At 59.3% G+C, this 25,812-nt stretch overlaps 8 protein-coding genes across 8 annotated transcripts; 5 read left to right on the plus strand and 3 right to left on the minus strand.

Annotated features, from left to right (window-relative positions):
• Positions 1-962: 962 nt before the first annotated feature.
• B0T15DRAFT_488228 (Tom37 C-terminal domain-containing protein) lies at positions 963-2,253 on the plus strand (the record flags this gene model as incomplete). Its single annotated transcript, XM_062866488.1, has 2 exons — positions 963-1,110; positions 1,184-2,253. 2 exons carry the CDS (start codon positions 963-965, stop codon positions 2,251-2,253), a joined length of 1,218 nt encoding a protein of 405 aa, XP_062725282.1.
• A 395-nt stretch (positions 2,254-2,648) lies between these two features.
• Positions 2,649-5,976, plus strand: B0T15DRAFT_515672 (tRNA synthetases class I-domain-containing protein). Its single transcript, XM_062868211.1, has 3 exons — positions 2,649-2,783; positions 2,843-3,045; positions 3,143-5,976. Exons 1-3 carry the CDS (start codon positions 2,734-2,736, stop codon positions 5,764-5,766), a joined length of 2,877 nt encoding a protein of 958 aa, XP_062725283.1. The 5' UTR covers positions 2,649-2,733; the 3' UTR covers positions 5,767-5,976.
• Positions 5,977-6,086: 110 nt separating this feature from the next.
• B0T15DRAFT_563874 (P-loop containing nucleoside triphosphate hydrolase protein) lies at positions 6,087-8,434 on the plus strand (the record flags this gene model as incomplete). The annotated part of the gene is made up of 1 exon (XM_062870628.1): positions 6,087-8,434. Exon 1 carries the CDS (start codon positions 6,176-6,178, stop codon positions 8,432-8,434), a length of 2,259 nt encoding a protein of 752 aa, XP_062725284.1. The 5' UTR covers positions 6,087-6,175.
• Positions 8,435-8,537: 103 nt separating this feature from the next.
• B0T15DRAFT_4588 (uncharacterized protein) lies at positions 8,538-10,288 on the minus strand. Its single transcript, XM_062865967.1, has 3 exons — positions 9,712-10,288; positions 9,345-9,632; positions 8,538-9,185 (listed from the first exon to the last, which is right to left on the minus strand). The coding sequence occupies exons 1-3, from the start codon at positions 10,170-10,172 to the stop codon at positions 8,642-8,644; spliced, it is 1,293 nt and encodes a 430-aa protein (XP_062725285.1). The 5' UTR covers positions 10,173-10,288; the 3' UTR covers positions 8,538-8,641.
• A 521-nt stretch (positions 10,289-10,809) lies between these two features.
• On the minus strand, positions 10,810-14,018 carry B0T15DRAFT_515677 (Sodium/calcium exchanger protein-domain-containing protein). The gene is made up of 5 exons (XM_062868212.1): positions 13,265-14,018; positions 12,980-13,103; positions 12,859-12,930; positions 12,727-12,804; positions 10,810-12,678 (listed from the first exon to the last, which is right to left on the minus strand). Exons 1-5 carry the CDS (start codon positions 13,993-13,995, stop codon positions 11,275-11,277), a joined length of 2,409 nt encoding a protein of 802 aa, XP_062725286.1. The 5' UTR covers positions 13,996-14,018; the 3' UTR covers positions 10,810-11,274.
• A 1,438-nt stretch (positions 14,019-15,456) lies between these two features.
• B0T15DRAFT_545287 (uncharacterized protein) lies at positions 15,457-21,194 on the minus strand (the record flags this gene model as incomplete). Its single annotated transcript, XM_062870129.1, has 4 exons — positions 18,721-21,194; positions 17,215-18,640; positions 16,951-17,160; positions 15,457-16,888 (listed from the first exon to the last, which is right to left on the minus strand). Exons 1-4 carry the CDS (start codon positions 20,933-20,935, stop codon positions 15,457-15,459), a joined length of 5,283 nt encoding a protein of 1,760 aa, XP_062725287.1. The 5' UTR covers positions 20,936-21,194.
• On the plus strand, positions 20,760-21,748 carry B0T15DRAFT_4670 (uncharacterized protein). Its single transcript, XM_062865977.1, has 2 exons — positions 20,760-20,804; positions 20,900-21,748. Exon 2 carries the CDS (start codon positions 21,150-21,152, stop codon positions 21,657-21,659), a length of 510 nt encoding a protein of 169 aa, XP_062725288.1. The 5' UTR covers positions 20,760-20,804; positions 20,900-21,149; the 3' UTR covers positions 21,660-21,748.
• Positions 21,749-22,530: 782 nt separating this feature from the next.
• On the plus strand, positions 22,531-25,704 carry B0T15DRAFT_563877 (peptidase S8/S53 domain-containing protein; the record flags this gene model as incomplete). Its single annotated transcript, XM_062870629.1, has 3 exons — positions 22,531-24,690; positions 24,742-25,063; positions 25,114-25,704. Exons 1-3 carry the CDS (start codon positions 22,961-22,963, stop codon positions 25,702-25,704), a joined length of 2,643 nt encoding a protein of 880 aa, XP_062725289.1. The 5' UTR covers positions 22,531-22,960.
• Positions 25,705-25,812: the final 108 nt, after the last annotated feature.

The raw sequence follows: 25,812 nt of genomic DNA on the forward strand, positions 1-25,812 counted from the left end.
ATTTTTACACCGATTGCTCGCATAGAATGTAACAGTACCCCTTGCTGTGACTTGTAATCCTCAATCGGCTGATTCAGGACCAAGTTGCCCTCATCAGATCATGTCTTGCATGTGCCGTTGGCTTTGCAGTGGGGATCTGGTAGCAACTGCAACTCTCCCCCGCCACTGGAGGTTCACTTCGGCATCAAGGCGGCACGGGTGGTTACATCTGCATTGAGGAACGCCTGTCTGAGGCGGAAATGACTGACGGCAAGCCGGCCGAAGCGGTCCCAGAGGTTGCCGCGGGAGATCAACGGGGCGGTGTCTCAAACAGATCATTAATCTTGCGGTGATCTAGGCCTGTCCCGGTGAAAACACCAGCGATCTCTGTACATACGTCCGATCTGTGCTGCAGTACGTGTACGTAGACGGATATCGCGCGATCGGACGTCATGCTCTCACCCGCTCTGTCTCCATCGAGCCGTCAACACGATCATACAATGTCAGTCAGGTCCGACAACCACATCAACTTTCTATGCAGAATGCCTAGTATTTGGTATGCATGCCATTAACATCAATGACACCTATCATCAGGGCTAAGGTGTTTGGTGTTGTACGACTGTTTTTGCGAGTGCATTCTCGATCTCTGGTGAAACCTCGAGTGTAAAATTGCTTGTAACCTGGTTGTAAGTTTTACCTTAAACCTGTTTTGGGGGAGCGCACGGACGGTACCTGACCAGGTCACAAAACTTTGGCTCGCTACCACAGTAGATAGCCTGCCACTTGCGTGTCTTATTGCCACGTGAGTACCTGCGCTTCTCATCCGCTTGATAGATCGGCACAGAAAGCGAGATATAGCACACTGTGGCAGCATACCACGCGATTTGGTACATACTTAGGTACATTACGTGTTGGCCGACGACAACACTTGAAGGGGTCGACCAAGCAGTCGTTGAGGGGAGGCTGTCCAGGGACGGGTCGTGATGGTTCTGCAGCTCCACGTCTGGGGGCCGGCATTCGGCCTGCCGTCCATCGACGCAGAGTGCCTTGCTGCCATCGCCTACCTCCACGAAAGCACCAGCCCAACCGAATACCAACTCATACAGACTAGTCCCTCAGCCGTCCCAACCCGTGCGAAGCCCCCGCCTCCTCAACCAACACACCGCAACCATATCCGTTACAAGCTAACACAATCGCATGGCAGAGCATCTCCCGGCCCTACACGACCCCTCGACCTCGACCTGGACAAGCGGCTTCTCGCGCATAGCGACCCACCTCCAAACCCACCCACCACCGTCCTTCTCCGACCCGTCCCGACCATCGCCCCTCGAACAGGCCGACAGCACAGCCTACACAGCCTTCCTGACCCAGCACGCGGCACCGCTACTCTCCCTCTCCTTGTACGTCTCCTCCGCCAATTACGCCGCCGCCACCCGGCCCGCATACAGCGCCATCCTCCCCTTCCCGCTGCCCTGGACCGAGCCGCCGGCCGTCAGGGCCGTGATGGTGCGCCGCGCAGAGCACCTGGGTATGTCAAGCCTGGATACAGACGCACGGGCGGAGAAGGAGCGCGAGGCGGAGGAGCGGGCGGCGGCTGAGGGGTGGGTGACTGTGCCGTCTGCGCTGAAACTGGGGAGACAGAAAGAGAAGGGGGTGGGTGGCATGCTCAGTCCCGAGCAGAAGGCGAGGATACGGTTGGAGGGCTTGGCGGCGGACGTGTTGGACGTGCTGGGGGAGGTGGAGGATTGGAGTACACTGTCCCTGGCGGCGAGGTGCTTGGCGTTTGGGTATCTAGCACTGATGATGCTGCCGGATGTGCCCCGGCCGTGGCTGAGGGAGGTGATGCGGCGGAGGTATCCGGAACTGTGTGACTTTGTGAATGGGTTTAGGAGGGAGGTCTTCCCCAAGGGGAGGACGCTGCCGTGGGCGGAGGACAAGGCTGGGATGGCGGCTGCTGTTGTGGTGACGAGATTCGCGCGGGGCGCGTTGTGTGAAGTACCGTGGATTGGGGAGTATTGGAGTCAATGGTGGACGGCGAAGAAGAGGAGGCAGGTTCTGGCAGCGAGGGGTATGAAGAACGGCTCTAGCAGTGGCATGCTCCTGCTGCTCGAGGCTGGTTTGGGAATGGCGCTTGTGGGTGCGGGTGCGTTCTTCTACCGCGGCCTGCCGCCCTTTGGGGAAGCAGTGCAGGTCTGGCGGAGGCCGTTGGGCACATTGAGCGGTTTAGGTGCGGCAGGGGCTATCTTTTCGGGGGCTCTCTACGGCTTGGATTAGACAGTTGTCGCCAACGGTTACCATGGCTTTGAAGCGTCTTGGAGTGACTATGCCGCGGAAATCGCTAGACAGATTCCCTCTGCCGTATTGATTATGAGGAATAGGGGGTGGTGGTCTAAAAGGGGCTGCCCTTTCCGTGACGGCTTCAATAATCGTTGATACCCGACGCTGCGGCGAGTGGATACTGGGAAGTGACCGCCTCCAGTGTGCAAGTTGTGAAGGTAGGGATTCATATCGCGGATACAAAGGAATACCATTTACTACACAACATATGTCCGAAGTGCTCGAAAATGTCTTGAACCAAGCTCAAAGCGTACACTGTGTATATATGTATTGACCGGAATCCGATGTTCCATGTGGGGTCCCGCCGATCCGGGACAGCTGCAGCATCGGCAGTTCTCCACCGAACCGCCGAGCCGGAAATTTCCCCAAACAACATTTTCACCGGCGAGCGGTTTGCGCTATGACGGGTCCGCGACAATGTCGAAGAGCTGGGCATCAACGCTAAGGCTGCCCAAATCGACATTCCCGTAGGCCACCCACGGCCTTTCGCGTTCAGATACCAGCCCTCAACTAACGTTGCCCGTAGACCGCGTCCTCTGCCGCAGAACCGGGAGCAGTACATCAGGCAATGCGCCGACGACTTTTACAAATGGCAGGCCGCCAATCGCCCTGCTGACGACGAATTCCTCTTGCACGATGGACCACCCTACGCCAATGGCAGCCTGCACGCGGGGCACGCCCTGAACAAAATCCTTAAGGACATGATCCTGCGCGTCAAGGTCCAGCAAGGTGTGTACCGCGGAAGCAGATTGCTCGCCCCTCCTAGCTCGCTCCGTCTATCCTCGACTTCTCTTCTCAGTAGCTGATTCAACTTCCCCGAATCTAGGTCGCCGCGTCTCGTACATCCCCGGATGGGACTGCCATGGACTCCCGATCGAGCTCAAAGCTGTGGGCACGGCCGAGGGCAAGCGCATGAGCGCCGGCGCCATCCGCAAGGCCGCGAGGAAGCTCGCCGCCAAGACGGTGCTTGAACAGATGAAGAGCTTCCGCTCGTACGCCGTCATGGCCGACTGGGACGCGCGCTGGACGACCATGGACATGGCGTACGAGGTCCGCCAGCTCCGGCTCTTCCAGCGCATGGCGCGCCGCCGGCTCGTCTACCGGAAGTACAAGCCCGTGTACTGGTCGCCGTCGTCCGGCACGGCGCTGGCTGAGGCCGAGTTGGAGTACAATGAGAACCACGTGTCCACGGCGGCCTATGTGAGGTTTCCGGTTGTGGAGGGGTATCACGGGCTGCCGGGACTGGACGGGTTTGCCGGGAAGTTGTTTGCCGTGGTATGGACGACTACGCCCTGGACACTTCCCGCGAATAGAACGATTGCTATCCACGACGATCTGGCGTATCACATTGTCCGGTTCGGCGAAGACGCGTATTTGGTGGCGGAAAACTGCCTGGAGCGCATTGCGAAGCTGCTGGTTGGCGAAGGGGCCGCGCCGGAGATTATTGCCACAGTCAAGGGTAGCCAACTGACACAGCTACGCTACGTCAATGTGCTCCAGGGCAAGTCGGCTGAGCCGCAGCCGTTCATCCACGGCTCGTTTGTCACGGACGGCTCGGGGAGCGGATTGGTTCATTGCGCGCCGGGGCACGGGTTCGATGACTACTTAGCCGGGCTGTCTCTAGGCATCCCGGTGTCTGCGCCGGTGGACAGCGATGGATTGTTTACAGAGGAGGCTTACCCGGACGAACCGGCCCGTTTAAAGGGGATATCTGTGCTCGACGGTGGCAGCGCTGCGGTGTTGAACCTGCTTGGAGACGATGTTCTGGACGTTCACAAGTACCGGCACAAGTACCCCTACGATTGGCGGACCAAACAGCCCATCATCATCCGGGCTACGGCTCAGTGGTTCGCCGATGTGGATACAATCAAGGACGAGGCGCTAGCAGCGCTCGAAGAGGTGCGTTTTGTGCCCGAGAACGGCAAGAACAGGCTCGAGGCCTTCGTCAAGGGCCGCAGCGAATGGTGCATTTCGCGGCAGCGAGCCTGGGGCATGCCAATACCCGCGCTGTATGAGCCGAATGGCAATGCCGTCATGACGGACGAAGTCATTGACCACATTATCTCAGTGGTTCAAGAGAGAGGGACGGACGCTTGGTGGACAGATGCCCCCGATGATCCGGCCTGGATCCCGGAGTCACTACGCGGCAAGGCGGCATACACACGCGGTCGGGATACCATGGATGTCTGGTTCGACAGCGGCACCAGCTGGACAATGATGGAGGAGAGGCAGGCAGATCTTTACCTCGAGGGCTCCGACCAGCACCGCGGATGGTTCCAGTCCAGTCTGTTGACGCGGGTGGCTGCCATGGCGGACCAAGTCGCCGGAAGGTCTACCACAAACACGCTCGGCCTCTCGCCATTCAAGACGCTCATCACGCACGGCTTCACACTCGACCAAGACGGCAAAAAGATGTCCAAGTCTCTGGGCAACATCATCTCGGCCGATCAGGTCATGGATGGCTCGCTGCTCCCGCCGCTCAAGAGCAAGAAGAAGGGCGGTAACGCGGCGCCCGTCAAGGACGCCCTCGGTCCCGACGCCCTCCGCCTCTGGATCGCCAGCAGCGACTACACGCGCGACATCGTCCTGGGCGAGCCCGTCCTGAAGACGATCCACCAGGCGCTCAGCAAGTACCGCGTTACCATCAAGATGCTCACGGGGAGCATGCACCAGGCGGCGCGCACTGCACCGCTCACCGCCCTCGACCACATCGCGCTCCTCCAGCTCAAAGACGTCATGGACGAAGTGGGCAGACACTACGACAACCACGAGTTCAACAAGGCCTTCAGCAGCCTCAATCGCTGGATCAACAACGACCTCTCGGCCTTCTACCTCGAGGCGCTCAAGGACAGGCTATACTGCGCGGACGGCGGTGGCGTGCTCGAGCCCATCTTCATGGGCTTCCTGCGCATGCTGGCGCCCATCACGCCCGTCCTGGTGGAGGAGGCGTGGGAGCACCGGCCGGCGTGGCTCAAGGAGGATGCTGGGGTCGAACATCCGCTGCGGCAGCTCTACAAGGCGCCGGTTATCGACCCCGCCCGGCTCACGACCGACGAGGCGGAGCTGCGCGAGGCGGTGCCGGTGCTGATGCGCACGCACGCAGCCATCAGGGCGGCCTCGGAGCTGGCGAGGGAGAAGAAGCTGCTCGGGTCGTCGCTGCAGTGCGCGGTGGTGTTGGAGGTGCCTGAGGGGAAAGCGCTGGATATTCTGAGCAGATACAGGAATGAGCTGGAGGCCATGTTCGTGGTGTCCTCGGTCGAACTCAACGGGGCCGTCGCGGAGGCCGAGTGGACGGTCCGCGAGGAGTTCGAGCTCCTTGGGACCCCGTGCAAGGCCTGGGTGGAGCCGCCCAAACAGGCCAAGTGCCCCAGGTGCTGGAGGTATGTTGCGCCCAAGGAGGATGAGCTCTGCGCGAGATGCGAGGAGGTTGTGGGAGATGGTGTACAGTAGTAGGTTAGCTGTATGATATGGCTGAGGTATTTTGGTGTTAGATAAAGGTTACGCATGGCCCATGCGGTGTATACCCCATTCCGTCGTATCAGTTAAAGACAACGACCAATAACTATCCGGGTGGACTAGATGCCCTGAAGGGATTCTCAGGAAGCTGTTTACACAAGTCAGGTTGCACTATGCATTACTTCGTAGTACCAGTGAAACGAGTGAATCGGCTACCTGGCTCACCTGGCTGGGTATGTATTGCGGTTGATGGTGGGGCGATTGATAAGGCCTTGGCATGCACTCTGTGGCCCAGATCTTCTCTTATCGGACCTCGATTCTCCCAAAATTTATCTTTCGGATTGATTCTACAACAAGGCGCACAAGCTTCCAAGCGGCACTCGACTGTTTGATCCGGCTCACCATGGATATTTTGAAGGTGCTTTCGCGCGGCATAAAACCGAACCCGAAAACTAGACCCCAGGCCGTAGCGGCAGCGACACAGCTCCCCTCGGCCGGCGCCCTCCCCCACCCGCAGCTCTTCCACGACCCGGTGAGCACAAACTCCCGAGGCAAGAAAAGGAAGAGGAGAGGGAATGCGCAAGGCGATGAGACAGAGGAAACTCAAGAGGACGAAGAGTTGAGTGACGTGGATTACTTCGCTCCGAAGAAGCCCGCCGCCAATGCCGCGCCAGCCGAGGCCGAGGAGGACATTGCCCCCAAGAAGCGCAAGATCAAGCTCCTGGACGAGGACGAGTGCCGCCAGATCTTGCGGTCGCACCGTCTCAAGTTTACAATTCTGTCGGGGCTGCCCCAGGCCGAGGTGCCGGAACCCGAAGAGGAGAAGCCTTCTTCGAGAAAGAAGAAGCTGAAGAAGGATAAGAAGAGCGACGGCGAAACAAAAAACAAGGATGACAAGGGAAAGAAGGACGACCACAAAAAGCAGATATTTCCCCAGCCGCTCACGTCCTTCGGTGAGCTCCGATACACATATGATGTCTCCTCCCAGCTCGCGGCCAACATCTCGGCGCAGGGATTCCGCGTGCCGACCGAGGTGCAGATGGGCAGCCTGCCTCTTCTCCTTCGGCCATCAACGGCGCTGAAGAGAGCCAAGAGCGTTGATCTTCCCGGGATGGACAATGGAGCAGACTTTCTCGCAGTTGCCCCCACCGGCAGCGGCAAGACCATCACCTTCCTCATCCCGGCGATTGACGGGGTTCTGCGACAGCGCGAGGCGCAAGGGAGGGATAATGAGGAGCATGTGCTGGAGGCCATCGTCGTTGCGCCCACGAGAGAGCTGGCCAGCCAGATCGTGAGCGAGGGTAGGAAGCTGGCGATCGGGACCGGGGTGAGGGTGGTGCTGATGAAGAAAGGTCTGAGGCTTGCTGCGGAGGAGGTTAAAGGGGAGAAGAGCAAGAGGGAGGAGGAAGATGGTAGTGGGAGTGAAGCAAGCAGCAGTGAGGACGAGGAGAGTGAAGAGGAGTCCGAGGAAGAGAAGGAGAAGGCCGGCAAGGAGGGAGTTGCGAAGCCGCTGGCAAAGGTGGATATCCTGGTCACGACGCCTAAGATCCTACTCAACTTCCTCTCTGGCGGCAAATCAGGTCCTCGGAAGGTCCTACCTTCGGTCAGGTCACTGATCCTCGATGAGGCCGACGTCCTTCTCGACCCCATCTTCCGCAAGCAGACGATGGGCATCTGGCGCGCCTGCACCCACCCGGACGTCGGCTTAACCTGCTGGTCCGCCACCATGGCCTCCAACATCGAGTCCCTCATTACCAGGCAGCTCGAAAAACGGTCCAAACGGCCCGGCAGCACGCCGCGGCCGCTCATCCGCCTCGTCGTCGGACTCAAGGACACGGCAGTACCCAACATCACGCACAAGCTCATCTACACGGCCACCGAGCCAGGCAAGCTCCTCGCCCTCCGACAACTCCTGCACCCGGTCTCGTCCGCCGACTCGGGCCCGCCGCTCCGCCCCCCGTTCCTGGTCTTCACACAAACCATCGAGCGCGCCCAGGCGCTGCACGACGAGCTGAAGTACGACATCCCGGTCGAGGCGGGCGGGTCGGCGCGCGTGGCGGTGCTGCACTCGTCGCTGGCCGACTCGGCGCGGTCCAAGATCATGGCCCGGTTCCGCGGCGGCGAGGTGTGGGTTCTGATCACGACCGACGTGCTCGCGCGCGGCGTGGACTTTGCGGGCGTCAACGGCGTCGTCAACTACGACGTCCCCACCTCGGCGGCGGCGTACGTGCACCGGGCCGGGCGCACGGGCCGGGCGGGCCGCGAGGGCGGCGTCGCTGTCACGTTCTACACCAAGGACGACATCCCCTTCGTGAAGAGCGTGGCGAACGTGATTGCCGCCAGCGAGAAGCAGGCTGGCAAAGGCGAGGGCGAGGCGGTGGTGCAGAAGTGGCTGCTGGATGCGCTGCCCAAGGTGGCCAAGGAGGATAAGCGGAAGCTGAAGGTGCGCGGCGTGGAGTCGAGACGCACCGGCGGCAAGGCGACCATCACGACCAAGAGTTCGTGGGAGCGGCGGAGAGAGCACAACCGGCTACAGGCGATCGAGGCGAGCAAGCGGCGGAAGAGGCAGCAGCAGCAGCAGCAGCAGCAGCAGCAGCAGCAGGGGAAGAAGAAGCGCATAACGGAGAGGGAGGACGAAGAGTGGGGAGGGCTGGATGATTGATTAGTTGGGTTGATTGATTGATTGATTGACTGATACCCCGTGTTAAGATCAAAGAGTGACGTGTGGCGATGAAGTGGGTGTTATTAGGATGGTATCATTACAAGCGCTACAGCAAACTACAAGCAGAGCTCGCTAAAAAAATGACTGCTATACCTAAGGTACCCCCCATTGCCAAATGAAAACGAAACCAGCTAATCCATCACCTTTTCAATACCCCACCGGCCTAAACAGCCACCTCGCCGGGTCAAAGAGCACCTCAAAGTCGGTCTGCCCGGACGTCCCAATGGCACAACTCAGGTCATGATAGCCCTCGAGCCCCGTGACAGGCAGGTCCTGCTCGGCATCCGTCTCCTCGTGCAGGTTCCACCGGCCGACCTCGCGCCCCTGGCGCGTGAAGAAGACGTCCGTCTCGATCCGGCTGTCGACCACGGAGAAGGTCATGCCGATGCCGAGCCGCTCGCCGCGCGCGAAGGGCGTGGTGAAGGCCTTGCCGCCCCACCGGTCGTTGATGAAGCGGTGCCCGTCGTCGCCATGCACGGCCAGCGAGGCCCGGTGCCAGCCCGGCATGCGGAAGGACGGGTAGGGCAGCGCCGTGTAGCCCAGCGCCAGGCAGATGTCGCCCGCGGCGCGCGGGTTGCCGTGCTGCAAGAGCTGCACCTCGTAGTAGATTGTCTTTGCTGGGCGGGCGGCGTTGGCTGGTGCCAGCGGGGAGTGCAGCGTGACGGCGTAGAGGGGCGGGTAGGCGATCATCCTTGCTCACTGCATGTCAGTCAAAATAATAAGAGGGGTTGGGCGCGGGGGGGGGGGGGGGGGGGGGGGGGGGGGTTGGGTTAGGTTGGGTTGGGGAGGGGAGATATTGAAAAAATAGGAGCAAGTAAACTGAGTTGGTTCCTGGGGCCCCCCTACGTACGTAGAATCAGCTGCTCGCGAATCGGTATTGGCCTTCCACGTTCCCGGCGCCGTCCACACGAGGGTGCCGCGGAAGCCCTGGGGCTGCATCAGGCGCGGGTCGTGCGCGTGGAGCGCGGTGACGGCGGTGCTGTCTAGCGCGATGGGCGCGGTCAGGGGGTGCTCGGCACACCAGCGCTCGCCGGCCTCGGCCTCGGCTTCGGTGGCGTTGTGCGCGGGCGACCGGTCGAAGCCCGAGAAGAAGCTGGGAGGGGGCGGGAACAACGACGTGTCCGGAACCAAGGCCTCCCTGGGCTGGAGTCAGTGATGGAGTAACTACCAGGGAGTAGGGGGCAGAGCGCGGGTGGAGGGTAGAGGGTGGGACATACCAGTCGTGCTGTGGCTTCGTGCCCTTGCTCTCGGCCGGCGGTGGGCCGGGCGGTGGCGCGATGTAGCTCAGGTCATCGTGAGGCCGGGAAGACGGGGGAGGACCCGGAGGCGGCGCATACTCGTCTTGCGTCGCTTGTCTCTGGTGGGATGGAGGAGGACCGGGCGGAGGAGCAAAGTCGTCCGCAGCCGGGGCTCTATTATGTGAAGGAGGCGGGCCTGGCGGGGGAGCGTAATCATCACCCGCCGCGACCCTATGGCTCGGTGGCGGTCCCAGAGGCGGGGCAATCTCATCCGGCCCGACAGCCATCAGCGGTTTCTGAGACGGCGGTGGGTCCCGGGGAGGAGCAAAGTTGCCGCCGCGTGCTGGTTGCTGATGATGCATCTGCGATTGTTGTTGGCGGTGCTGCGCTGGCCGGGGCGCCTCTTCTTCACCAGCGTTGTCTTTGCTGCCAAAACACATGTTTGCTACCTTCCGTGACTGCGATAGTCGAAACTGCAAGAGAGGGAGTGAGAGTTCGCTTGCTGAAATATCAAGTATGATGCAGCTAATGAAGTTGGTGTTATGCACACATCAAAGGCAGCGCGCATGTCGGATGCTTTTAACCACCGAGGTGACTTTGTTCGGCCAACTCCTGGTAGAGATTTGGAATTGGTGGTCAGATGGCAGGCTGCTCTACACAGCAAGTCGGTGAGTTAGGTCGGCGGACAATCCAAACTCTGATGCAAGTGAAAGTTAACCGGAGGCTGTGCAACAGCCAAGAAGTTGTTTTGCCATCGCATTGAACATCCTAAGTAGCTATCCGTATGCCCCGCAACTTGGCGGCCTCTTGCTGGGCCCGCACCACTGACGTACGTTGTCACGCTGAGCTGTGTAAGTGATGTATATCGTAGTGAGGGAATCAAGTGGTACGAGAACCAGCCCCTTGCCTCGCACTTTACCTGAGATACTGAGGTATCTCCAAAGCCCTGAGATTTGCGAAGGACGAATAGACAATACCTTAGGATGTGTCTCCTTACCCAATTGCTCGATACTAGGTACTACTTTACTGCTCACCATCGAGTCACGTCCATGGTCATGCTTAGCTTGTAGAATTCAATGTTAGGCGAATATTAGAGTCTCAATTTGGATACTGTGACTTAGCTTGGCTGTGAATAGCCTTTGCAAAGCGACGATTCCCTTATCTTCTTGAGAATGCTATGAGGAACCCCTATTCTCCAATATCCGCTACTCCACAGCTCATTGTCAACTCATCGCTCGTTCGTCCACTTCTCCATGCTTCGCCTTCCCAGACATCAGCACCGATCTCTTGGTCACTCATGCATTTGGCCCAAGAAAAGGGCGTGGATGTCATGAGAGAACAATGTGTCAACCTCTCTTGAAGCAGCCGCTGACAACCCCAACCCACGCCAACTGCCAACCACCTTGCCATCAACTTATGGATGAGAAAAATCATGCCACGCAATATGTGCACCTTTGCCTCAGTGGCCGGTCCCTCACGACCTACACCCAGGCCAACCAACCCACCCTTTGGTCGACATCCACCTTTCGTCCTGCAGACCCTTTAGAGAGCCGCAGGACTGGCGTCCCCAGCGTTAGGGTAAAAGAAGGCAACGACGCCGATGATAACGTAGGTGGCCATCAGCAGCGCGCCCTCTAGATAGTTGCTACGGCCATCCAGCACCAGGAAATTGGTGATGAACGCCGAGACAAACAGGCACACCGTCTCGAAGAGCGTGAAGTAGAGAGTCATCTCGCGGTCCATGGCCCAGCCGATGATGACAACGAGCGGGGTGATAAAGAGCGCAATCTGGATCGAGCTGCCAACGGCGACGCCGATGGCCAGATCCATCTTGTTCTTCATCGCCACGGTAATAGCCGTGACGTGTTCCGCCGCGTTTCCCACGATGGGCAGGATGATGAGACCGATGAATATCTCGCCGACGCTGCTCGTCTCGATGAGCCCATTGATGGAATCGACCATGAACTCGGCGCACACCGCGACCAGGGCAGTCGAGACGAGGAGGAGGATGACGGCAGCGGTGCGCGACAGATCCGCGGCGTATTCCTCCTTGACAATGGCCGTGATGGGGGGACGAGCCAATGGAATCTGCGAGGGCATCATGGCACCCGGTGCGCGGCGGTATTGATTGAGCCTGTCCGGCAGAGAGTTGGTCCTCCGGATGCCGTAGCGTACACGCGGGACGGGGCCCGCAGGGACGGGCGGCATCCCCGCGTCGGGCGGCTGCGTGAAGACGGTCGGTGCCAGACTGCTCACGACAGGGCGGAGAGACATTGCACGCAGGCCTTGAAAGGGGCTCTGATTCCGTGGCTTAGCGGTTGTAGTCTCCTGGTTGGCGGCGGGTATGTCGGAAGCGAATTCGACCTTCCGCTGCTCGCGAATGACAGGCTCGACCACCGCGTTTTCGTCGATAGTCTCGCTCACGGTTTCCGGAGATCCTGTGTGACGCGACCTGTGCTTGTGCTTGCGGTGCTTTTTGCGCGGCAGCCGATGGCGGTGACGCTTGCCATGGCGAGGGGACTCTTCGTCGTCTACATCCTCGTTTCCGCCGTGACTTTCTCTTCGATGGTGCACACGCGGGCGGGACGACGGCTCTTCCGAATTTGTTTGTCCCTTGGCCAGGTCCGCGTCTCCAGTGCTCCCTGAAGGGCTGCGTGGGAAGCTTGGGCTTGTGCTTTCGCCAGCCTCAGTCGAGACCACACTAGGTCTTCGGCGGCGATGCATAACCCGTCTCATCCGCTTGGACATGGTCTCCCGAGAATGATCCGAGTCTGACGAATCCGAGTCGCTCGAGGAACTGCTGTCGGAGCTGGAGGAGTCTAACCAATTCGCGACGGGCCCTGGTGTTGCCTCTTCATCGATGATGTGCTGCGGCGTCGATTCATACATGTATGAATGCGAGATCAACTGGAACAGCAAGTAGACGATGTACACCAGTAATAAAATCTGCCAAGTCAGCTTTTGACCCATATAGTCGAATCTTGATGTACTTACCACGCTGGTGCCGCGGCTGATCTTGAGAGACTGCCTATCCGCAAGCTCGTTATCGCTGAACGATGCGTGGAACGCCGTCTATCACGTGTTAGAATGCAATCCGCAAGACGCTTTGCTGGAATTCCGACGTACCGGTAGGACCAGGCTGATGACGCTCAGGCTCAGGAGACAGGCACTCATTTGAGTGACGGTGCTGTTGTAGATCTGGTTTGGTTAGCGATCATCGACCCCCAGGATTTCAACGGGCACTAACCTGCTCGCGGTAGCGCATGCCTCCAAGAAAGAACGACATGCCCAAGATGAGCAGCAGATTGGCCAGTATAGAGCCAAGCAGCGAGGCCTGGACGATGCGGATTTCATTCTTGACGAGGGCGATGCTATACATATCGGGGTCAGTCATAAGCTACATAGCTTGGACAACCCCCCACATGGAGTTCGGACGACGAGCTGAATGAGTCGCGGATGCGGGTTACGTACATGCTGCCAACGGTTAGCTTAGCACGATAGGCAGCAGGGTCGGCCGGGACAGTCAGCTCACAAGATAATCAGCTCTACGGCATTGCCAAACGTGACATTGAGCAGTGCACCCAGCGAGTCGCCGAGCCTGTGGGCCACCGACTCGGTAGCGAAGCTCAGCAGACCAGCAAGCGGGACGATGGCAATGGCATTCATGGCGAAAATAACAGCCGGGGACGCGCCGGTCTGGGCGATGGCGATGCCCACGGGCACGAACGCAAGCAGCACATTGACCTTGGAATGGAGCAGGATTGCCTTGAGTGTGCGCCAGAACCGATACATGACAGGCTTCTTTTCTTCTTGTGGTTTTTGGGTTTCTTTCTGGTTCTCGCCTTCGACGCCTACGACAAGCCCCGGTTGTGTAGCCTGCGATGTATTGACCGGCCGGCGACTACTACTACTGTCCGGGTCAGTCGGCGGCGCGGGCTGCGCGGAGGCAGGTCCACCGCCGGTGCCGCCAGAGCTGCCCTGGGCGCCGGCACGCGAGGATGACGCTGTGTTGCCATTGTTGGAGATGTCGGCGTTCGGGTGGGCCGGGCTGTCTAGGGGAACCGGATTCGAATCGGGTCGTCTCGACGAGCGATGAGTGCCGCCATGCGTTCTGGTGTGCGGTATAGAGGGAACTCCCTTCATCGAATACGGTGTTGTTGCAGCAGGTCTCGACGCGATGGTCGTAATGCGAGGATTCCTCGGGTATGGAAAGAGGGCAAAGTGCGCGAACCACTGACGTGGCGGCCGATTTATAGGTGTCATTGCGGGAACGTGCTAACCGACCGGCTCTTTGCTTCCGGGCGCCGTTAGTTTACCGCACAGCCCCGGGTCATTGGCTGCTGCGCAGGCAAACAAGGCGACGTGACCCACAGATTAACCCCTGGTACAGGGATCCCTGGAATTCTGAGAGACTGTGACGATTGGACAGAAAAGAAGGCCTCCCTGCAGTCGGAAACGTCGAGCAAGAAGCTGTACTCCGTAGATGGCTGTTCTCAGGATCCCGCACGAGCACTGCGAACTGGCTGCACTGCAGCTTGAGTGACTCGAGTGATGGAACAATGGCAAGCGCCAGTCTTGAATTATCCGCATTGGCCGGTGCCAGCAGAATGGCCTGCTATCACAGTATTGATTTGCAGTGTGATCCATAAGGTAGGTAAAGTAGGTACTACTAGGCTCCCTCAGTAACGCAACCGGGACGCGTGTAAGCTACAAAATTTCCTGTCTTTCCTTTGCCAATGGCTACGTAAGCCAAGCTGAATACTACCACAGCTGCTTGGCGTTCGTAAAAAACATGGAACAAAGCTTCGATAGGAACATATCCCATTCTCATGCGGTCATTCATTCTCCCCAGGCATGATACCTTACTGTAGTAGGCTCAGAATCTTTGAGAACTCAGGTGGCGGCTTCAGAACGAAGGTCACAAAGGTGCCCCTTTCCACGTAGAGTGGGACTCTTGTCCCCAGCTTACAGTGGGGAAGGTCATGTGCGGGCGTGACGTCAGTTCAAATTCGAAGTGTGCTGGCATAATCATGGCCACAAAGCCAGCAAACAACGAACCGTGAATTTTGAAGTGCAGGCTTTGGACAGTCAACGACATCAATTTGCACTATAAAAGATGTTGATAAGGGAGTGCAAATGTATACTAGATTTAGTTACCTATTACCTATTGCAGTGCTGTTCAGTGTCGGTCGGTGGGTGGGTCGGCAGGTCGGCGGACGCACGGATTGTCTGCAGTGTAACACTGCAGGCTCGCTAGTAAGCCTTATTAGTCGTGCGTATTGTACAATACAGTACACCGCCTAATAAACATGTAATTACATACAATCAGAAACCCGAGTTTTCATCAAAGGCCGGAGAACGAGACACACCCGTTCAACGACGCATTAAAGATAGCTTCCTACCTCCCTACTAGTAGTTATGATGATGCCTGGATCACGAGTAGCTGAGGAAAAAATCCATCCTAACCATTCAATGGCTTTTCAACTGTGTGTACGGGCATCTAAAACTTCGAGACTAATAAGCGAAAAAGGCTAGATATCTAGATAGGCAAGAAAAGCAAACCATAAAAACGCCAGAAAGCTTAAACTATTTTGATACGGATATCGAAAGCGCGCACCGCTTTATAACTACCATGTCATTCCCATCGTCAAGAACCATCACATCATGACCATTCATCCATCGCATCACTCATGACTCATCCAAACCCCTCAACAACATTCTAACTCACATCTCCCCAGCCGCACCCGCACCCGGCACATATCCGATCTCCGCAGTCTGAGCAGAAGAATCCGCCGTCCTCCTCCTCCTCAAGCTGATCAACCTCTTCAACCCCCTCGGCGACTTCCTCCCGTCTTTTCCCATCATCTCCATCTCCCCGGAGACGACCTCACCTCCTCCCGGAAATTCCTCCTCGCCACCGCCCCTCAACACACTACCCTCACCACCACCACCATCGCGTCCTTCCCCTCCGTCCTCCACGTCATCTTCATACCACAACCGCGGCACGACCAACCGGTACGGCACGGTGCTCCCTCCCGGATCGCGCGGGCTGATCTCCACGTTGAGCGTCACCTCCAGCGCGCCCTGCAGGTTGACCGCGAGGGCCTCCTCCGCGCCAGCGCGCTTCCGCTGCTTGGCTGTCAGCGTGGTAGGTGTGCGGTGGAACGCGCCCGGCTTTGGCACAAACACCTGGTGGTCCAGCTGTTGCTGTTGCTGTTGCTGCTGCTGTTGCTGCTGCGTGGAGACAGACGGAGGGGTAGCGCCCGTCATGACCAACGAGTCTCCCGGCCGCGCCGGAGCATAAGGGTTATTCTGGTGGGGCGGTTGCCGGACGGAGAAGTAGCTCTCGTCGCCCTGATCGAATTCGCTGTTGTATCCCGATGCGGGCTGGGAGTCGGCCATGCCGCCGCCGCCGCCGCCGCCGCGCAGGCGCATATTCTGCTGGTAGGCTGCCTCCTCCTCGTCGGTGTCGGGGCCCCAGACGCCGTTGATACCCCCATCGTCACGCTTGCTGGTGCTCCGGCGGCGGAACAGCCCTCCAAAGCGGGAAACGGATGAGCTGGACAGCGAGCGGGTGAGGAAGCCTGGTTTGGGCTGCGACGGAGGCCTGCCGACCTCGTCTGCGCTGGCGGTGCCCGCGCGGCGGGAGAGGGAGCGCAGAAGGCCGCCGGAAATGGGCGGCCGAGAGCGGTCCTTGGGAAGGACGTCGGGGCCTGTGGTGCGGGACCTGGACAGCGACAGGCGCCGGAAGATACCACTCCTCCGCCGTGGTGTCTCGCCGTCGGTGACGCCGTACGGGGAGCCCATTGGAGTGACGTCGGGCGTCCCGGAACGGTCCGGCGTCGGCGGCGGGGTATGGCCCGGCACATACTCGCGGATGGCGCACCAGTTGCGGTGGGGAAGGAGGTGCTTGTTGTTGCGCGGCTTGCCGTCGACGCCGTGGGCGAAAATGGGAATCATGTCCTCATCGGTTTCCTTGTCGAAGTGGTGGACCTTGTTCCGTTTGTTCAGGACGTCGGCCAACAGGTCCGGCGGTGGCGTGTTGACGATGGCGGACGAGATGACGTTGGGAATGTAGCGGAAGTCCTTGTGCTTGGCTAGGCCGAGCTTGGGATTCGAGTAGAATTGCCCAATTGCTGCGAGGTGGACGTCGCCGCTGGGAAGAAGTTAGCTTGGGAACGCACGGTACCAGGTTTCGAGCCCTTCCGGGATACTGACCTCAAGATGGTGACTCGGATGGACTTGTCGGCCGCCAGGTCCTGCAGATCCTCAACCACGATGGCACGTTCGCGCTTGTGGTTCTTGGCCGTCCAGTGGTCGTCCAGATCGTCGAGCACCTCGACGCCGCCGTCAAAGCGGTTGAGCAAACCGCCAAACATGCCCATTTTGGCGAGTGCTTTGACGGGATCCATAACCCGGGAAGTCAAGCTGGGAGGAGTCAGCCGGAAGTTCCCCTGCACCAGTCTCACGCACCAAACTCACATGTTTTCAAGCCACACCAGTCTCGGGTAGGCAATGGGCACGCCCAGCAGAACCAGCAGATGCTCCACCTTCCCCTTGTCGATCTCGCTGTAGCACCGGTCCATGATTTTCTTCCACGTATCCTCCCGAATCACCTCGTCGCGTGTCCGCTCGGTCCGCGCGTCGACGGCAAGCAGGGCCACCTTGGCGCCCAGGAACATGAACAAGCTCCGGCTGAGCTCGTTGATGTAGGGGCCGGGCTGCACACCCAGAATCCAGCTCGGCTCGGCCTTCTCGGTCTCTTGGACGATGCTCTGGTGCTGGAAGAGCATGTAGTACTTGAACGCGACGTTGCCGAGCCCCGAGAACACGGGCGAGTTCATGAAGTGGTGCGGATACGAGCCAAACCCGTCGATGATGTCGTGGTCGTCGTACATGTTGACCATGGGAATCTGCGCGTTGGCCATGCTGAACAGGCCGCGCGAGAACCACATGGCGTAGCGCTCGAGGTAGTAGCTCTCGAGCTCGTCCTGCATCTCCGGCGTGAACGGTGCGTTGTGTTTGTGCAGCGGGTTCTTGATCATCAGCCAGTCCTGGAAGAGCTTGGTGTCCTGCATGCACTTGTCGTTGTAGATCTGGTCTCCGCCGCCAATCATGACGTGGAAGGGCTGGCTCTGGTGCGTGTTGAGCACGTCGCGCCACATGGGGTCCGGCCCGGTGAAGTCATTGGGATTGACCGTCAGGCTGAAGCCGTTGCAGCTGTAGAACATGATGTTCATGCTCTGGCCCTTAGCGGGGACCCAGAAGCCCGTGGACGGGCCCCTGTTGATGCGGTACGCGATCCGCTGCTGCTTCTCCCGCAGCTCGACCTCGATGTTGAACCTCCAGAAGGTGTAGCCGCGCTCGGCGTGCAGCCTGAAGCCTCGGATATCCCTGTACTTGCCCGCCTTCTCGCCGTCCATCTCGGCTCGCTTCCGCCTGGCCGCGAACGAGCCAGGGGGATCCACCACACCCTCCGGCAGGGGCACTTCCGGTGGACTCTTCGACTTCTCAAATAGTCCGTCGTCCGTCTCGTCCTTGGAGATATCCTTGCCCTCCTGGAGATGGTCCACGGGTCTGACGTAGAGCGTCTCGCCTTTCCGGCCGAGCTTGGGATGCCCGGCGATCGGGTCGACATATTCGGGGGCCAGGGGCTCGTCACTTTTGATCTCCCTCGGCGGTGGCGGGAGCAGCTCGATCGGCTGGGCGAACAGTCTCAGCGTCGGAGCGATGTCGTAGGACGAGTCGGCATCCGTCGTGACGATCATGATGGAGCCTCTCCATATCTCCCTCTCGACCACGCCGCCGTTCGCGTTCGACCGGTTGGGCACCCGCTCGTGGCGGATTCCGCAGAACCTCAGGAGGGGCCCGCACTTGAGGTACAGGGGCGGCTTGAATCGCGTGGGCGCTGCATAGAAGAAACCAGGTTAGCGACTCCCCTTACAACCTACGAGAAAAACCTAGAGAAAAAAGTCGGGGTCGTTGTACAAGAGTATGACATGGCTTGCCGGGAGAAAGCGGCATCGTTGCTGCGCAGCGAGAAGCGGCCCAGGCTGTCTTGAGAACTGTTCGCAGAAGGACTAGGGCTGAAGGGACGCAGCCCGTCCCAGCGCTTAGCTCGGGCCTTCGCCCTCCTTGACGGAGGCGCCAGGTGTTGGGGCTCGCGCACAAGACCACCCCCCAACTCGCCCGTGGACAGGATGGAAAAGAGGTCGCTGCTTTGCACCTCGCCAATGCTGGGGTAAAAAGCCTGCTGATTAGGGGTACGCGTACCGTTTGACTCGGCATATTCTCCCTCGTAGGCCTCCGCCTTCTTCGGCCGCGACGACATGCTGTCGCTCCGCCGCCTGGACTGCTGGGATCCGCCCCAGGACGCATTCTTTTCCGGCACTGGCGGCGGGACATCCTCCAGGTCGAGGAGCCCTCCCGCCAGGGTCCCCACCGTCGCCTTCCTCCACTCGTCAAGGTACGTGGTGGGTTTGAAAGTGCCTTGGCCGGGCTGGTATTTGTCGCGAGCATGGTAAATGAGGTCGGACATGTGGTGTTGCGCCCCAGTGCCGTCCATAGAGCGGTGTTCACGGTCCGTATGCGCGTCGTGCTGGAAAGTCACCTGTCGCGCCCCGTTTGTCTCGGCCGTCCGGGTCGGGATCCGCGCGAGGAACTGGTCGGGGGCGTTTCTTTGGCCGGGCGGTGGCTTTGTCAGTTTCCCGACGGGTGGGTATGCCATGAACTCGTCCGCGAAGTCATCTTGGTCTGCAGGTTCTGGGCCCCTCGCCGGCGAGACGAACCTGGGCTGGGAATGCGGCGGTTTGGCGTCGCTAGCGGTAACAGGAGCAGCAGACACGCCGGCCACCGCCTGTGGGCTATGAGCAACCACCCCGCCAGAGTTGTTGATTTCGTCAACCTCGGATATCCGATTTGGCCACAGGTCTCTCGGAGGCGGTTTCTTCAGCTTGTTGCTGCCGCTCCTCGACAGAGTCGCAGGCGAGCCTTCCTTGGACGCAGGGCTGTCGAGTGTGGTCGGTAGCTTTACGTCATTTCTGGCTGCGCGCTCGCGGAAGCTGAGGTTGCGCTGCGGGATGCCGCTCGAATGTACGGGGACAGGGATCCGGGATTCCGCGGTTGCTGGCCTCGGCGACGGCTCAGCAGTCGTGCTCTGTCTCCGCCCCTCTTCGGGTGGGTTCTGCGAGAGCGGGCCGTTCTGCCCCGGCTGCCCAGCAGAGTCCGGTGTTGGCCTGGCTGGTGTTATCGGCGTTCTGGGTGCGTCTCCGGTCGCTACAGAGGGCCGTCGTTCCCGGAAGCGCGCCTGCTGCGGGGTCTTGTCGCCTGGGCGGGCGGCTCCGTTGGCGGCCGCCCTCTCTAACCTCTCTCTAGCAGCCTGCTCGGCCGCTTCGACGCGCGCCCGCTTCTCCTCCTTCGAGATGCTGTCAAGCGTCAGCTCAAGCTTTTTGAGCGGCGAACGGTCGTCTGCGAACACTTTGGGCCGGTCTGCCGAACCCTGCGTCGAATACCTCCTGGCACTCCTCTGCAGCGATTGCTCCGCAGCAGACCCTCTCCGCGGGCGACCATTAGGCAGCGGCGAGTTTCTGCCGAAAGTAGGATCGGTGTTGATACGCGGAGGGCGCGGCATTGCCGACTCTCCGAGCGTCTTGCGGGTCCTGTCCGGGACGGGATTGTCGTCTTCCTGGCCGTCCGGGGCCGCCGCCGGCTGGTAGAATTCCTCAGTGCCCATCGTAGTACCGGTGCGGCTGGACCGTTGAGGCGGCGCGCCGCTCACTGCTTGATACTTGTAGCTCGAAGGGGGAGCGCGCGGTACGTCCGGGGCGGCAGGAGGCGGTGGACCGGTCACGGCGACATACTCGTCCTCCTGGTCCCGGTTGCGGCTCCTGCGCCGCTGACGGTTCTCTAGAAGCTCGGGAGGGTAATGATTGGCTCCGTAGGGCAGCGACGGTGGCCGAGGAGCGAGACCCTGGGCGTGGAAGCTCGAGGCGGTTGGCGACGCGAAGGGGCTCTGGGTCGACTCAGTCGGCGCATCCGATTTTGTAGTTTGCACAGACACGCGATTCGCCCCCGTCTGTCCCTGGGGCGGGACATCCAATGACTGGCGGCGATCTGGCGGCGGGCCCTGGTCGTCGGACAGACGGCGGGCTCTGGTTTGGCTCGCCTTCGGGGGTGGGAGCTGGCCCCAGTACGGAGTCGACATGTCTGAGTCCTGACACTTCAACAGTAGGGTGCCGCGCAGCTTGTACAAGGAGCGCAAGCGTGGACTCGAGCTCGCCCGTCGGGCCTGGCTGTCTCGAAAAGGCTTGGTTGGCAAAGACCACCAAGCTGTACACAGTAACCAAGCGGTCGAGTGGCTGCCAAGTGGGGGTGGCCTGACCGCTCCTCGAAGACTCAATGGAGCTCAATGGAGTTCAATGCCGGGGCTGGGGCGTCGCCATTCGTCCACGAGCTGCATGCGGCCTTGGACACACCAATGCTTTGCAGACACATGCACCTCGGGCTCAACCAGCCATGTCCAGCGCACGCCGGGGCTTGTTCGCGAGTTAAGTAATGGGCCGAGGTGGCCGGGACGTCTGGTACTCTGGTCGACGGCAGGCTGGGCTGGTCGGGCGTGGGGCTGGGAACTTGCTTGGAAGCTGGAGCTTTGGGCGGGAAGATCTGAGCGGGTGTCTTGGCGTGGTTGGGCTGCTGCCAGTCGCTGCCAAAATTGTCCAGAAATCGGAGGGCGGGAAAGGAACAAGAACCGCAGCTTCGGGTGCTTGATGGGGTCTCCGACAATATCTTGTTTTCTTGTTTTCTTTTCTACTGTGTATGTATTGAGGAAATACCGGTGGCTGGCTAATGATCATCCCCGGATCAAGAACGGACGTCTTGAGCCTTCGGCGACCTTCGGCTTGCGATTGTCTCGGCGAACTGGGCGTTGATGAACGAGATGCGCGGAGCGAGCCGTCTGCAATCCGAGGTCCGAATCAAATCGCACATGGCTTCCACATGGAGTTCGACGAACCAATGGGGCGACTGGACAAACTGAATACCTTAGGTAGGCAGGCAGACTACGGTGAACGTGCTTGAGCCGAATCTGCGGTTACATATCTCTTACTATGGGATTGATCGATACGGTATGGAATTCCTTTGCCGCTAGCATCGATCACCAACAACCAGCGCTTGGTGTATGGCGTGGATGTCTGGGTAAGACCAAAGGCACACAGCGCCCATCCTGCATAACTACCACTAGTACTCCGTACACCACGCCCTTTACCTGGACGCTCGTCTTAGATGCTCCATTGCTAGGAGGTCTCTCGAAAAGTCTGTTCGGAGCTGTTCAGGACTACCTTGCTTTGGTGTTCAGGTTATGAACTACTTCCTGCTCTCAAGCAGACTTCAAGACGCCGTCGATCCGACCTACCGTCAGGTGTCTCTCCACGTAGTTAACAAAGCGGGATTCATAATTCCCAGGTTATTCCAAAGCTCTGGTAGAAGCGATCGACGTCGATTGCCTCCAAAATCGTATCAGCCGCCCTGAAGACTCTTACTAGAAGCCATATGAAGCTGTCTGAGTCCGTGTATTTTCAACAGCATACCAGTAAACCAGGGCAGTGCCATTTGCACTGCCAAGGCTTCATGTTGAGTCGGCAGTTGAAGCTTCCCGGTCTCAGCACCATGGCCAGCACGGTCCGAGCTGAGCAGCGGATCATTCTCTGATTGGCTCATTGCTATATACGTGGACACGCAAGGGTCCTCTGCAAACTGCAACGCCGCATTCCGGGAAACGCTTGGCAGAGCGCCCCAGACTCTGTGTGCATTGTGCATGCGAGCCGCGCGAGGCCACTTCTCTGCCTCTCAAAGGGAGAGGTACCATCGACTCCTACGAAAGACTTTTTTCATTGTTCCCTCCGATTATTAACACTGTATTCTGAGCTTTTGCGTCCTCGAGTCTTAGGGTAGAGCTTTTTTCTGCTATAGCGCTTGTCTGGTTCGCGCAATCCCCTAATCTCCTTCTTGGCTCGCCCGTGCGGCAGCCTGCGACACAGTTTCAGTCTCGCCCCTCGAGAGTGGCGATCGGCAGCCCCCGACTCTCCTCTAACTCTTGAACGACTCGGCCACCCGTCGAAGAGTTCCCATTGTCGCCGATTACCATATGCCCGCTGTCGCTTGCCCCAACCCCCCACGCTAGTACCGGTGCCTGGCTCAACCAAGGGCTTCGGGCCCTCGACTCCAACACACCATGAAGCTCTGGTCAGCCGCGGCGCTGCTGGGCCTCACCACTCTCACAGCAGCATCCCACGTCCTCCCTCGGAACTGGGATGCAAACGATTACTACGTGCTCCATCTCGATCCAAACACTTCGCCCCACGAGGTAGCTAGGAGCCTGGGCCTTTCACACAGCGGGCCCCTGGGGGAACTGAAGGACCACCATCTCTTTGTTGCGAAGAAGTCCGACCACGATGTCGTCAAGCGGGAAATAGTTGAAAGACGAAGGAGAAGATCCCTCGGCGAAAGACATGTCCTGGACGGCGTCTTGTTCTCCGAGAAGCAGAGGTTACGTAAACCGTGGGAGAAGCGCATCATACCCGAACGGCGCGCCCCGGTACCGCTGGTCGATGCTACGAGGGCGGAGAATAGTCCGGTGCAGTCAGCCGTCGAAACACAACAGGAGGTTGCTCGAGCGCTGCAGATCAATGACCCCATCTTCCACGAACAATGGCACCTTTTCAACACCGTCCAGCTCGGCCATGACGTGAATGTCACGGGGGTGTGGCTGCAAGGAATCACAGGCAAGAATGCGACTGTCGCCATTGTGGATGACGGCTTGGACATGTACAGCGACGACCTCAGGCCAAACTACTACGCAGAGGGCTCCTACGACTTCAACGACAAGACGGATGAGCCGAAACCTCGCCTGTCGGATGACAGGCACGGAACGCGGTGTGCCGGCGAAGTCTCGGCCGCCAGAAACAACGCCTGCGGTGTGGGTGTGGCTTACGACTCCAGAATTGCCGGCCTGCGCATCCTATCTAAGTTGATATCGGATGCGGATGAGGCCGTGGCGATGAACTACGACTTCCAGCATAACCAGATCTACTCGTGCTCCTGGGGTCCGCCAGACGATGGGCGCAGCATGGACGCACCTGGCATCCTTATTCGACGTGCCATGGTCAACGGCGTGCAGAATGGCCGCCAGGGCCTGGGTTCCATTTACGTCTTCGCTAGTGGCAACGGCGCGCATAACGAAGACAACTGCAATTTCGACGGCTATACCAACAGCATTTACAGCATTACCGTTGGCGCCATCGACAGGAAGGGCTTGCACCCATACTACTCTGAGAAATGCTCGGCCGGCCTAGTTGTTACGTACTCCAGCGGCAGTGGTGATGCCATCCACACTACAGACGTGGGCCAAAATGTCTGCTCTAACGGCCACGGCGGCACCTCGGCAGCGGCACCTCTCGCTGCCGGCATCTTCGCTCTCGTGCTCCAGGTACGTCCTGATTTGTCATGGCGAGACATGCAATACCTCGCCATGGACACCGCCGTTCCCATCAATCTGGACTCCGGAGATTGGCAGGATACTACGATCGGGAAGAAGTTCAGCCACACTTATGGCTATGGAAAGCTAGATAGCTATGCTATCGTTGAAGCCGCCAGGACCTGGAAGAAGGTGAAGCCGCAGGCCTGGTTCTACTCCCCCTGGATCCATGTCAACCAGGCCATTCCCCAGGGTGACCAGGGCGTTACCGTCGGGTTTGAGGTCACCAAGGAGATGCTCAAGGAAGCCAATCTGGCGCGAGTCGAGCACATTACCGTTACCATGAATGTCGAGCATGGACGGCGCGGTGATCTGAGTGTTGATCTGATCAGCCCTAGCAAGGTTGTTAGCCACCTTTCTGTCACCCGCAAATACGACGATTCCACTGATGGCTATGACGACTGGACATTTATGAGCGTAGCTCACTGGTAAGCAATTTCTCATTCCAAAACGAACTCACCTTTACTCACACATCACAGGGGCGAGAGCGGCATCGGCACCTGGACCATCATCGTGAAAGACACCAACGTCAACGCCTTTGACGGCAAGTTCGTCGACTGGCACCTCAAACTCTGGGGCGAATCTCGCGATGCGTCCAAGGCCAAGATCCTCCCCTTGCCCACCGAAGAAGACGACAACGACCATGCCGTCATTGCCACCACCACCCTTCCCGCGACTCTAACCACGATCGCGCCAAATCCAGGCTCCGCCACCGACTCCGAAATCGTCGCCGACCCCTCCGACCATCCCGACAGGCCTGTCAACGCCAAGCCTACAGGTGCCAAGCCAACCGATGAGCCCGTCGTCGAACCAACCGCGGCCGAAACCTCCGCCCCCCCGGCGCTGGCAAGGGCAACAGCACCTGGCTCCCGTCGTTCCTGCCCACCTTCGGCGTCTCAGCAGCCACCCAGGCCTGGATCTACGGCTCGCTGGTGCTCATCGTCCTCTTCTGCTCTGGGCTGGGCATCTACTTCTACATCGCCCGCCGCAAGCGCCTGCGCAACATCCCGCGTAACGAGTACGAGTTTGAGCTGCTCGACGACGAGGAAGCCGAGGGTCTGGCTGGCAGCGAGAAGGTGGCCGCCGGGAAAGGCGGCCAAGGCGCCGCCGGCAGGAGGACGACGCGCGGAGGCGAGCTGTACGATGCTTTTGCCGGGGGAAGCGATGACGAGGACGAGGACGACGAGGATGATTTTGGAGATGTAGTGCGCGCGGGAGGAGCACAGTACCGCGACCGGTCCGGGTCTGGGTCTGAGTCAGGGAGTGGTTCGGCTATTGCGGTCAGTGAGAAGCTGCCTGGTAGGAGGAGAGAGAGTGAGGAGTCGGAGGAGCATCACGTTGTCGGGGACGATGACGATGAGGAGGACGGCGACGACGACGATGAAGAGGAAGATGATGATCGCCGGCACGAGGCGAGGCCGTTGCAGGGTGGGAGCCGGTAGGCCCTCTTTCGTAGCGTGTTTCATAATTTCTGTCTTTTGGGTTTGACCGGATATGGTTGTTAGAACCTGCCTATCTACCAGCGTAGAAAGCGTGTATAAAACAACCCA

This window comes from Chaetomium strumarium, assembly GCF_033439665.1.
Source record: "Chaetomium strumarium strain CBS 333.67 chromosome Unknown B0T15scaffold_1, whole genome shotgun sequence".
NCBI lineage: Eukaryota > Fungi > Ascomycota > Sordariomycetes > Sordariales > Chaetomiaceae > Chaetomium > Chaetomium strumarium.

Coding starts and splice junctions, on each gene's coding strand:
- B0T15DRAFT_515672 (XM_062868211.1), top strand. CDS start 2,734: ATGTCGAAGAGCTGGGCATCAACGCTAAGGCTGCCCAAATCGACATTC. Junction 2,784..2,842: donor CTGCCCAAATCGACATTCCC/GTAGGCCACCCA, acceptor CGTTGCCCGTAG/ACCGCGTCCTCTGCCGCAGA. Junction 3,046..3,142: donor GCGCGTCAAGGTCCAGCAAG/GTGTGTACCGCG, acceptor CCCCGAATCTAG/GTCGCCGCGTCTCGTACATC.
- B0T15DRAFT_4670 (XM_062865977.1), top strand. CDS start 21,150: ATGCCGGGGCTGGGGCGTCGCCATTCGTCCACGAGCTGCATGCGGCCT.
- B0T15DRAFT_515677 (XM_062868212.1), bottom strand. CDS start 13,995: ATGACACCTATAAATCGGCCGCCACGTCAGTGGTTCGCGCACTTTGCC. Junction 12,931..12,979: donor GCATGCGCTACCGCGAGCAG/GTTAGTGCCCGT, acceptor TAACCAAACCAG/ATCTACAACAGCACCGTCAC. Junction 12,805..12,858: donor TCATCAGCCTGGTCCTACCG/GTACGTCGGAAT, acceptor AACACGTGATAG/ACGGCGTTCCACGCATCGTT.
- B0T15DRAFT_4588 (XM_062865967.1), bottom strand. CDS start 10,172: ATGTGTTTTGGCAGCAAAGACAACGCTGGTGAAGAAGAGGCGCCCCGG. Junction 9,633..9,711: donor ACGAAGCCACAGCACGACTG/GTATGTCCCACC, acceptor ACTCCAGCCCAG/GGAGGCCTTGGTTCCGGACA. Junction 9,186..9,344: donor TCGCGAGCAGCTGATTCTAC/GTACGTAGGGGG, acceptor GCAGTGAGCAAG/GATGATCGCCTACCCGCCCC.